Raw genomic sequence first — 12097 nt, forward strand, 5'->3', positions numbered from 1 at the left:
GGAAACTGAGGCACTGCACCAGTGGCTTGCCCAAGGCTTGTGTAAGGAGCCTATTGTTTTCTTGTCAAGGCCTATCCCTAAATATTCACCATAAGGTGAAACATTTTTTCTGTCTTTCAAAGACATGAGCAATGACCTTACATGGAGATGGGCAAAGGGAGTCTCCCTTGCTGATGTGACCAGCCTGGAGAAAGCAAAGAGAGGGTGGAATGGGATGGACCCAAAGTACACCAGAGGTGGAGGAAAGATTCCAATTGAGCTTCCTGCACTTGGATCGGATCTCTGGAGAGACAGTAACATTTATGTTAATCTCTGAAGTAATGCAAAGCTTGTAGATACCACTGTGGTGAACCACTAGGAAATGTGGAAAGCAGCAGCTCAAGGAAGGTCAGCACCTATAGGTGGATGCTGAGCACAGCTGTCCTACTGCTGGCACTTTTTTTTTTTTTTTTTAGCAGTTCATTTCTTGGAGAGCTCCAAGTAGACCTGCTTTTGAAAGAAGGAGATCTGATTCCCAAAGAGCAGGTATTCAGCATTCACTCTTCCTAGCTCCAAATCCAGCCCCTGGGGCGGGCATGGGTTAACTCAAAATCATTAGTGCCTACGGAAAGTTTTGACCACAGCCTTTGCTGCTTGCTTTGAAGTTTGCTGTTAACTGCTGGTTTCTTGCACTCCCCAAAGTCTACGGGCTTTCAGCTTTTTGTCTGCCGTTCCACGCCTTTCTTTGATCACTATTTGTTCAGCGCTTGAAAGCAGGAAATAATGAACCCATTTTATTAAAACACTTGCTTCGTATTTGGGAGGGATAAATGAAGGACTTTCCTGCCAGAATTTTCTAGCTTGGCTGTTACAAGACACAATGTTTGGTATGGGAGCAGATGCATCAGGTGGGCAAACTTGCATGGTGCTTGGGAGCTCCATGTCTTCAGCCCAGCTACGTGTGACCTACGAACACAAGACAAGGTGCAGGACAGTGAAACAGGTGATTGACAAAGACATGCATTTGTGGAGGAGGAGGAGTAAGATTGGGGCTAGGAAACCTAACACTTTCTGCGTGTCTTGGCTCTACATCCCCACTGTATTTCTGTAAGGGAATGGCAAGGAGAAAGAGATGAGGGTTTAAATGAGACCTGCTGTCATGTAAACATTGCACTGTCTCCAAGTGCTAGCCTGAAGCAGAGCCGGTTGCCTTGCAGCTCCCCCCAGGTGGCTGGAGTTGCTGAAGCCAAAGATAACTTACGTGTTGTTTTTTTTTTTTTATGGCCTTATGTGCTGGAGGTGCACATGGCTGAGGTCTGCAGCAAGATCTAGAAGCTCTTTGAGTATCTAAGGCTTGGGCAGCTCAAACAGCTTTTCTTAGCAGAACTTAACAAAATGAATTAATCCTGGACACTTGAGCGGTGCAAGGCACCAGGTGCTACCAGGCCACTTCAAGTCACGCCAGAGTTAATGAAAAGACTCCCACAGACTTCAGTGGGCGACGCATCAAACTGTGCAGCACGGCAAAGCCGGAGTCTCAGCCATGTGCTTCCTGTCCTTGGTTTTCAAACATCTCTGTTGTGCTGTCCCTATCAAACAATTAAAAATACTTTCTCTCTGGCTGGAGGAATTGAACAAAAATTGGATCTGAAAACAAAGCGACGATGTAAACTGTGGTGTAAATGCGCTGAAGGAGAAATCTAAACTGTGTTCAGCGTCTGGGCAGTCAGAGCCAGGTGGAAACAACATTATTTTGGAGATGTCTCAACTGAGAAGTTCCAGGAGTAAGAAAATCTCGCTGGCTAACTAAGCTCAAATGGGTGTACGTGGGTCTGCTCAGAGAGGGGACCGAGTAGAAGTGCTGGCTTCTTACTAGGCTCAGTACTGAAGTCAGAAACTACTTGGAATGAAGCTGCTTTTAGAGGCAAATAAGCTATTTGGTTTTGGTGGGGTTTTTTTTGGCGAGGGGCAAAAATTTTTTTTTTTCATGTAGAGCTATTTGCAGGGAAAGAGGGTAGCTCATGTTCTGGATCCTCATGGTTTATTACCAGTGAAATGTAGATTTGTAGCCACAGGCCTAGTTAGGCATCTCTATGGAAACATACAGCTTCAGGGTTTGTGCTCTGGCTGTAATCAGGGTTTCAGAGTTTTCATTTTTCTTCATATGGACAAGAAGCATATTCAGGAAGTCAGGCTTTAGTATCCAGTTGCATTTGGGGAAAGGTCATGGGAAGAACAAAAACCCAGCACATGTCTCGGTAAATCGCCCTGGGGTGAGACCCTCACAAGAGGTGGTTTTTCAGAGCAAAACTCCTTTTGAAATGTAAGGCTTGAGGCTCATTATGGATAGGCACGAAAGCACTTCCCTTCCTGTAGGTGGACTCAAAATCATGAGCAAGAGGTTTTTTTATTTAAAGGTCATTTCAAGAAATGTAAAACTTTCTAAGAGCACACACACCCCTTGGTGCCGATGCTCCAGGTAGATGCAGGACGCTGGACTCTACCAGCAGATTCCTCTGTACTTCAACGACCTAAACTCCTATCACGTGCTTCTCAGTTACTACTTCATTATTTTTCTATGGTTTATACGATAGTGGTGTGCGAAAAGTCCTGCCCGAGGCTGCCCTGGCCCCAGGGAGGCTGCAGCCTGGGTGAAGGAGGTTCTCGTGTTACACTTCTGCTTGGGCTTGCTTGCTTTCCCAATATCAGGTTAGTGGGATTCCTGCAACAGTCTTTCAAAACAGACTTGAAAAATTTCCAAATGCTTTATATATAAAATGAATAAATGACTGCAGAGGAGTGGTGGGATTTTTGTTTTTTCAACAGTATTCCACTTGACAGATTTCTGCATGTAATTAAGGGCTGATATTCAGTGTGATTTCTCTTTTTTTGGCCACGTCTGCCTATCTGTTGATTCTGCTAAGGGCTCATTTTTTACTGAGACTCGGGGAAAACCGAGGCTGCTTGTTTTTGCTGTATGTACACACGTGTCTTTTACCTTGGCTTTAAAAAGTACGGTTGTGGTGAGCACATTTAACAGCTCTTCTCAAGGAGATCTGGCAGGTTAGAAAGCAGATCCGATACGCTCATGTTATTAGCAGCTGTAGAAGCAAGCGCAGGAGAAACGATGGTGAAAAGTGAAAAGGGAATTATCTTCCTAGTTACCAAAAAGCAGGGGGTGAACGCTGGGATTTATAGAAAGCCATCGAAAAATTCTCTGACTCTTTATGGAACAGGGTTTAAGCTCTCTTCTGCTTCTAGCTCTCCCAAGGACAAAACTCCTGAGACAACCTTTCGTATGAACACGATGAACCATTTGCTCCGCCACATTACAGAAATGGCTGTTTTGCTCAATGCCGAGTTTGCAAACTCCTGAGGAAAAGCTGTGATGCAGACAGGTTGTCATGTGCTGCATGAGCTAATATTAATGCCTGCTGTGACTTAGTCTTGCTACTTGGGGTTTTTTACTGCTCCTTGTGTAACACCTGTCTGATGGAGTGACACCAGACTGTCATTGGCTTCCACTGCACGCTGGTTTCTGTCTGACAAACAGTAATGAGAGCAACCAAGGTGGTTTTTCTTCTTCCTTTGCATTTTTGAATGAGGCATGCTGTGTTTTTGCAAATTGCATCTTCATTATAAGTATTTAAGAGTCGTAACTTTTCATATCAGACAACTTGGCATCAGCTTTGTAAAGAAACATGTTATTCTAACGCAGAAAACTAGATTAGAAAATTGCTTTTGCAGATAGAAACAAAGTCCTGTCGGCTCGTCTCATCCAGTTCTTTGGCACCGATGCAGGACAGCTTTCCGCATGGCATAATGCACGGCTGCCTCTGCCAGACGTGCCAGCGCGGGCTGTTGCACTTTCTCAGCAGAGCTCAAGGAATGAGAGCTGGGCCCGGCGTTTTGATCTTTCTGTGAACAAGCTGGCATGTATCTCCACGTACCGCTCCACTGTAACACAGAAAAGTGTTCTACAGGAGTACAGTTTGGAAAGGTCATCCTATATTTCATCATGTCCCTTTGGAAAAATAGCCTGAAAGAGAAGTGAAGGTTGTTTTTTGTTTTTTTTTTTTAAAAAAAAATACATGTAGCCAGCTAATACAGCAGGCACGCAAAACATAAGCTACCCAACCAACTATGAAACAAACGCTAGAATTAATTGCTTAATTCTCCTTGCATTAAGATAAAGCATATGGTTTTCAAATGTCTTCAGAGAAGAGCTGCTGACTCTGGGAAATGTCTGCTACTGCCTTGTACTACATTGAAAGGCGAGTTCAAGTATAAAGATCGGTGGGGCGGTAGCCAAAGTCAAGCTGTCCTGCAGCTTATTTTGTGAGACAATCTAGTTTTTAACGGTTACACGTACAAGTTCGACCCAGTAAGCACATTTAAATAATTACCATCTCTGGAAACTCAGTTTTGTTCAAACCAACTTCTTTGTAGTTCTTCAACTACACAAAAGAATCTGCAGAGACACTTCTTACCCGGCAGCTGATACGTGAGTGCCAAAAGTTTAGCTGTACCAAGGAATAACACTGCGAGTTAAGGGATTATCATCTGTTCCAGCCTGTTTTCTACCAGGCTGCTGTAACGATGATTTGTTGTACGTTTGCACACAGGCTAGCACTGCCTTTGAACAGAACCTTGAGCATGCCCAGATGTAGGAATCACCCTCCTTCACTTCCAGGTTAGACAGGTGTGTCTGCCTGGGCACACACCACCCACAACGAGGCAGTCTCTGGATGCCAGAGAGCAGCATAAAACATGGTCCAGCTTTCGAGCCGGCAGTGCGGTGGGAAGGTGAGCCCTTCTGGCAGGGTCGGTGCCCGTCTCTCAGCGAGGGTTACCTTCCTGAGCCCTGCACGCACCGCTGACCGCGCGGTTTCATTCCACCAGGACAGCATGGAGCACTCTCCCTTTGGCCAGACAGTACCATGCTGCACGCGCAGCACAACGTGGAGCCAGTGGAATGACTAACGAGTGGAAAGCTTGCATGTGGACCAGCCACAGTGCGGTGCAGGTGCTTGGCAAGATCAAGACTTTGATCCTGTTCACACCAGCATGTGTAAATTCTCACATCCGGTGCTTTTCGTGGGAACACTCATACATGTTTTACCTAAATGAAGGGCACTGCACCATCTGCTTCACTGGTTTTTGTAACACAGCAGCCCGGGTGTTTTGTAAGAACGGGGTAGGGACCGCACATCGCCTTCAACTGCAGTGGAAAGCATGCTCTGCTTGCTTCGGAACCTTTCAGGAGTAATGCCTCCTTCTTATCAAACAAACTCACCCACTTCCCTGTTACTGGAACCCTGAGCTTCAGTCCCATGTTTCCAACGCACTTCCGTGCCTAGTGCAAAACACTGGATTGATTACTTAATAGCACTCCTAACTTTTAAGCAACCAGCACAAGCAAACAGCAAGATCCAAGGATATACTTTATCCAGAAACCGTAGGAAGGCTACAGGGAAAAACCTCCTTTATTTCAACATTTTTATGAAATATAATTATTCTTCTATAAGAATAAACATTAATTTTTACTAGCAGAAGCATCTAAAAGTTCACAAAACAACTCCAAACACAGATTTAAAAAGAAGCATCCAAACTTTTAATTTAAGCTCCAAATCTTGGTTAAGTGGACTTCATCTTTCCTTTGTTTGCTTGAAAGAGGTTATTGGGTCGGGGCAGTGTTTTCTCCAGAAGGTAAACATCTCTCAATAGTTGCACTACAGGTGGCTTTCATCCCTTGCTGCCTCAAGTCCAGCTGCAAGTTTAGAATTAGAGCTGTGTTCCACATGGCTTGCAGCACGGTACTTTTCTCGTCTCATTTCTCCAGGGGTGCGTAATTCAAAAGCTTCTCGATCAGATCCACATGGGCTAGGAGCATTCTGCGGCAGCAGTATCTCTTCAAACCAAGGGCATCCAGGGCATCTCTATTAATGAACAATAAAAAAAAATAACGGATGGAGTGAGTCAGAACCACTCGTAAGTGTTCCCAAGCAACATACTGATTACTTGGAGCTTAGTCATAGAGGAAAACTCGTTTGCAGTTCAAACTAAGAAAGAGAAATTTAGCATGTGCTGTTAATGTTCTTTTCCGTTTACTGCTGCTGACAGGGTGTTTGCCTGTTCTCTGGCCTGCAAGAACACATGATCTTCTGCTGAAGATGGTGTCTGGCTGACACAACTTCCAGAACTAAGTCTGCAGAATTCCCGTAGGAACAGAACCATAACAGACTAACTCTTACGAATTTCCTCTTCTGAACTACCTGACTCGTGAGGGCGTAATTGGTCCTGAAACAGCAAGGTCAGGCACGAAGCGAGTATTTCTGTTTTGGAAATAAAATTTTAGTCTTCACAGCTGGAAAGAGACTTGAAACATGGTACATTTCTAACCTCAATTATTTAGTTACAGTAACTCAGTCTTCCTTTTACAAACACCTGTCTGTAGAAAAGAGAGGAGCTGATCTGGTTGAAAATCTGAACAATCAAGAGGTGCAAAGGTAGTAACAGGAACAGAGTTTTGAAACATGGGAAGTCATTTCCACTCCTCTTAAAATCCTAGATAGTCCATAACTAACTGTGCTGGCTACAGCTCCTGCTAGTGGTATGGTAGAAGGCAGCAGGAAGGCACTAGACAAGTCTCCTGACACAGGAACAAGGAATAGCATCTCTAAGCATTGTTATCCATCCTATTGTTAGCATCTCTAAGCACTGTTACGATGCAACATTTCCATAAACTGAGGATGATGCTTGCCGACTTCACCAGATAAATTTGTGATCTGAGCCCTGTTAAAAGGGTAAGAGATACACAGAAACTAAAATAACTCAAAATGCAAACCACCCCATATACGGATGGGATGCTAATTCTAAGGAAGGCTAAAATCCTTTCCAGTTCCCATTTAAGAAGGCCTTGAGTTATGCAACCTGTCCCCAGAAATATACATATAAAGACGTGCAGACTGCTCATCAAGAAATTTGTATTTTACAGTCCTTCCACTTAATTCCTTCTGAGTGACTGCTCGATATCCTTATGGTTGGGCAGAGAATGTCTGAGTCATCCTAGCCCAAACCAAGGCATGTGTCTTCAGTGGCTGTTGCTATCAGACCTCTTAAAGATAAGCGGCACTATCCAAGCGCTTTAGCATCAACCTATTAACCATAAAGCCAGCCTGACACTCCTGCAGAACTTGACATTCATGACACACCACTGGTCTCAATGCAGTGCAACAATCTGGCGTTTGCTTAGAACAAACGTAACTTCCGGAAACCTGTAATCCTCCTGTAGGAAGAAGCTGACAGATCACAGAATGTTAGGGATTGGAAGGGACCTCAAAGGATCATCTAGTCCAATCCCCCTGCCTGAGCAGGACCACCTAGATCAGATACTCTTCTAAAGTACAAATGACTGACAGGGAGACTCTGCATAAGCTGGACCATGGTAAAAGGTTGGTTGGCTTCAAGCAGTACAGTCTAACTGCACGGAGTCTAACTCCAGCAGCTTTTCTGATGACCTCAATTATCCTTGTACCTATCAGCAGTTCTTCAAGGGCTTAAATAGCAGGGCTATTCATTTTACGGCTTGCAAAAGTTATTTAAGAGAAGTATATGAACAGTGTATTTTTTAAAGCATGTTTATAAATAACATCACATGACATCTACACTTGAGAACAAAAGCATTTGATGTCTGTTGATATGTAAATTCTAAGAGCTATCTGGAAAGTTCTGAACTTTCAAATGCAGTTATCAGACATGCAAAATAAAATACTAACATTAATCACAACTTTAGAAGTCATACTATCCACTTCAGATAAAATAACTTCAGTTGTCTTTCCCTTTTCCTCTAGCTTCCAAGAATTTGTGGAAAAGGGCAATTTTAAGGGACAAACAGAAAGGCGTGGGTCTTTTTTAACCACAAATTGTTTAGACAAGTTCATTTCTTCCACTTTATCCATCCATTTCTTAAACCACCATTAAGAGTGATACTGACACTGCACTGTAAGATGTTAACTGCCCATCTGCAAACTCTGCTTCTGATCTTACAATACTATAATGGCATTAGCTTGAACAGGCATCCCAGAACCACACCAGTCATCACAGCAATCGTTTTCAAGTCAGCGTTTATCAGTAACAATGTGCATCTTCCTGTCCCATCCAAAAGCAGAGGAATAACGAAGACAGGAAAAAGATCAACACGCAATACTTGGAAAGTAAGTCATAAGTGCCACCAGAACAGCTCTGATAAATTTCAGTGTTAGTGAGAAATGATTAGCAACCTGTACTCTTTTAATGCTTTTAACTCCATACACAAAAAAAAATAATTTTTTTTTGTAGTAACGTTCCAAATACCTTTAGTTTAGCAGCTACTTAGAACATTTAGCAATATTCTACTCAGCTGTGTTTGAGAGGTTCTGGGATGTAAATGCACTCTAAAAAGGCCACTCACAGAAGTAATGAGATTTAGGAAAATTATTGAATGATTTTCACTGGACAGTTTACAATGAAACTGAAAAATGATGGAGGGACAGGATATCTTTCCCCTGCAAGCTCTACATGAAGCAGTGAGAAGTGCAGAGAATAACCCCAACTTCCTACAAGTTTAGATGAGGCTCAGAAACCAAAGCTTTCCTTCCCTGTTGGCTATGTGCTCCACTGTCAGTATCCTAAACCATCAGAACTTTTTCAGATTTACTTTAGAGAAAAGGCAGTGGAATTTGTGGTGTTAATATATGTTATTCTGATAGTTCATAGACATAAGTCCATTTAAAAACCTTTTAGTAACCCTAACCATTTGAATGCACAGTAAATACTCTTTTCTTTTTACTTAACAGTTTCAACACTACAGAAATCTCTCAAACCTCTTTTTTTTTTTTTTCCACTCCTTTGAATTGCAAACGTGTTGTGGTTTTTTTTTTTCCATACTTAAACTTGATGACAATGTCAATATTTCTCAAGAGTTGCCTTCTCAAACCCTTCTGAAATAGGCCCACCACTGCTAGAGCCTCCTTGAACTCTTAAAAGAAAATTCTGGCTATGTAAAGCACGCATAGACTTTTAAAAATAAAATTGTTAGGACTATCAGTCAGGTATCTAGAGCAGCTAAACCTCCCTTTTCCCCCAGCAGACCCTTATTTCAAATCAGGTTAGCAATTCTAGGTAGCAAATATGGAATGTTGACAAGAAAGCCTAAAAGGAGTAGACATTGTTAGCAACATTAGTTACTTCTTGTAACTTTTTTCTCTCCCCTTTAAAAAAACATTGGTGTCAGACTTCACTGTATTGCTCGTTTCCTCCTTCCTTCCCTCCCTCCCTCCTTCCTTCCCTCCCGTGTCTGAGACTTTGGAGTATAAGGGTTATGTTTTGGCAACTTCCTTACTACTGCCCAGAAAGATTCGGTGGAGAAATCCGAACTTTCTTACCTACTATACTTTCTAATCCCTGGTTAAACACTTGGCCTCGCTGTATCTGCAGTTTTTAGCCTCTTTACAGCCACTTCGTGACACTGTGACCCTGCACTGACACATCCTGCGAACCGGGCGATCCCACCCACGACCCGAGCCAAGGGACACGCACCCTTCCGTGTACTCCGCCTGCAGAAGGCCCAGATAGGCTTCCCACTTGTTGCCGACTATTTTGCCGCACGTGAAACATCTGACGGGGATGATCATTTTCACCCTGCAGCTGCAACATTAAAAAAATACCGTAACGATTTCGTTCAAAAACCGACTAAACGCTACGTTCGAGTGCGTGAACGGAGATCCGGGCACTCGCGCCGGTCTCCAGCGGCAGCTCGGCCGCGAGCCACAGCGGCGGCCGCGTTACGGGGGCGCCGATCGCGGCGGCGCAACGCGGCTTCGGCCGCGCTTCAGCACCGGAGGCTCCAGCGGCGCTCGGCCGGGAGCCACAGCCCCGACACGCTCCGCCTGGGAGAACCCGCCGGTGCCCGGGCCCGGGCCCGGCAGCGGGCTGCCCCGCGCACGGCCGGCGGGAGCAGGCCTCGAGGCGGCCTACCAGCCGACTGTATGCCCGGGGGAGCCGGCCCCGGCACCCCAGCAGGAACGCGCCCCCAGCTCGCCCGCCCGCCCCGGGGCAACGAGGCGGCTCCCGGCCCCGCTCCGCGCTGCCGACCGTACCGTACCGGCCGCTCCGCGCCGCCCGCCGGGGCGCTACCAGCACGGCGGGGCGGGGGGAGGGCGCGGCGCCGCTGAGCGGGCCGGCGCGGCGGGCGGGCGGGAGGCGGCCCGGGACACCCCCGCTCATGCACGAATGGTAGCGGCCGCGCGTACGGCGGCCCGGGCGGCTCAAGAGAGCTGGCGCGCGGGGCGGGCTCGCGTTCGCGTTCCGCGTGCTGAGTGGCAGCCGGGGCGCCGGGAGCGGCAGCGCCGGCGGAGCGAGCGAGCGAGTGGAGCGCGGTGCCCGCCCCGGCTCCTCCCGCGGGGGCACTTGTTGCGCTGCGAGAGGGCTTTCCCGGCGACGAGACTTCTCATCCCAGCCTGGCCCAGGTACCGGCGCCGTCCCGGGCGGGAAGCGCAACTGGTGGCTGCAGCCCGGCACCCGCCCGCCCTGCCCGGCGCGGGGGCAGCCGGCGCGATGGGGGGTGCGGCGGGCAGGGCTGCGGGGCCGAGCCGGGCCACCCTGCGGCAGCCCGGCTGCCGCTCCGCTCCCTCAGGGGCAGGGACGGCGGTGCCCGCGGTGGCTCTGCGGCGGCAGAGCCCGTCCCCGCAGCGGGCAGAGCCCCGCGCCGCCGGGGGGAGGGCGCCAGGGGACCAGCGGGACGGGAGGGGAGAGGAGGGGGCGGCGGGGACGCCCCGAGGGTCGGCTGGCGGCGTCGCCTGTCGCCGTGTCACGGCTCGGGATGCGCAGCGCCGCGGCCCCTTTCGGGGCTGTTTCCCCGCGTCTTTCCGCGCTCCCTCGGGCGGGAGCGGACAGGAGCGGCTGCTGCCCGCGTTTGGGACCCGCTCTGCTGTCCCGCCGCCCGTCCCAAGGGCTTATTGTTGTTTTTTTTTTTCGTTGTTCTGCACAGCCCGGGCAGCGTTTGATTTCTCCGAAGGCAAGCCCGCCCTCGAGTCCCGGCCAAGTTGTGGGCGCTGCCGTGGCGGCAGGTTTGCCGGGAGTTTTCGAACTCTGGGGTCGGACTGGACCTGGCGCTGCCCAGTTTAGCTCCTCGTGGCGCTCCGTCTGGCTGCGACCTGTGCGCGGCTGGACCAAAACCGGAGCGGTTCAGCGAGGAACGCGCCGCCCTTGAGGCAGCCGGCATCGCTGGGAGCCGCTTCCCCGGTACCTGACGGGCAAGGGAAGCTCCCCTCGCTCGGGGGCAGTGGGTGGCTGCAGGCAGAGCAGCCGCTTCTGTTTGGTGCCCCAAGCCGTGGAAGTTTGGTAGCAGGGGATAATTCATCTTGAAACCGTTTATTTGTATTTCGTTAATCTAAGGATTTTCCCCAATCCGTTAGGGAAGGCTGTGTGTGCTTAGCAAAGGGAAGCGTGCCGTGATGGCTACAAACTTTAGGGACAAACACGGCTGTTCTGGAGACTGTGGGATGAAGCATGAGTCTGAACGTCGTCAGTCCTTATTGTTCTCTTGCCACAGCGCTAGCGTTATGCTAATGTCCTTGGGCAGAAATTATCCAAAAGAGTTTCATTTTCCTGCTAAAGTATCTGTGAGTTGATATAGTGCGCAGCGCAGAGCCATTACTGTCAGGCATATAAATAATTGTGTCTTAATGCACAGCTTATGTTAATACGTCTTTCGTGACTATTTTTTGAACGACTGGATTATTGACCCTCTGCACAGAAATGCCAGACCTAACTTGAACCATTAAAGAGCAAACAGTTTCGCTTTAACAAATAGGAGTTCGAGGTTGTTTGAAAGCATTTTTACAATTCCGATTGCTAGTGAAAAGACAGTAATTTTTGCAGTCCCAGGAACAATTATACACAGTTGTGAATGGAGTGAGTTGACTTGGCATGGAGGGTAGATGAACCTCCTGCAATCTCTAGACTATTATCATTATTGTTATTGTAGGCCAGCAGGAGCCAAACTGTCTTTTCTTTTTCTCCCTGATTTTTTTTTTTTTCTTGAGAATTTGGATATAGTGCTTTGATGCATTTTTGG

The 12097-nt window shown here is 47.5% G+C and overlaps 1 protein-coding gene across 1 annotated transcript; it reads right to left on the reverse strand.

Moving 5' to 3' along the window:
• Nucleotides 1-5766: 5766 nt before the first annotated feature.
• POLR2L (RNA polymerase II, I and III subunit L) lies at nucleotides 5767-10162 on the reverse strand. The gene is made up of 3 exons (XM_086613488.1): nucleotides 10124-10162; nucleotides 9559-9666; nucleotides 5767-5918 (listed from the first exon to the last, which is right to left on the reverse strand). Exons 2-3 carry the CDS (start codon nucleotides 9651-9653, stop codon nucleotides 5810-5812), a joined length of 204 nt encoding a protein of 67 aa, XP_086469614.1. The 5' UTR covers nucleotides 9654-9666; nucleotides 10124-10162; the 3' UTR covers nucleotides 5767-5809.
• Between the last annotated feature and the right edge of the window lie 1935 nt (nucleotides 10163-12097).

The sequence above is a fragment of the Tauraco erythrolophus genome, chromosome 6, assembly GCF_009769465.1.
Source record: "Tauraco erythrolophus isolate bTauEry1 chromosome 6, bTauEry1.pri, whole genome shotgun sequence".
Lineage (NCBI taxonomy): Eukaryota > Metazoa > Chordata > Aves > Musophagiformes > Musophagidae > Tauraco > Tauraco erythrolophus.

What these genes read in the sequence shown, in the direction of transcription:
- POLR2L (XM_086613488.1), bottom strand. Translation starts at nt 9,653, where the DNA reads ATGATCATCCCCGTCAGATGTTTCACGTGCGGCAAAATAGTCGGCAAC. An exon ending in CAGGCGGAGTACACGGAAGG is followed by an intron (nt 5,919 to 9,558) that starts GTGCGTGTCCCT and finishes GTTCATTAATAG; the next exon opens with AGATGCCCTGGATGCCCTTG.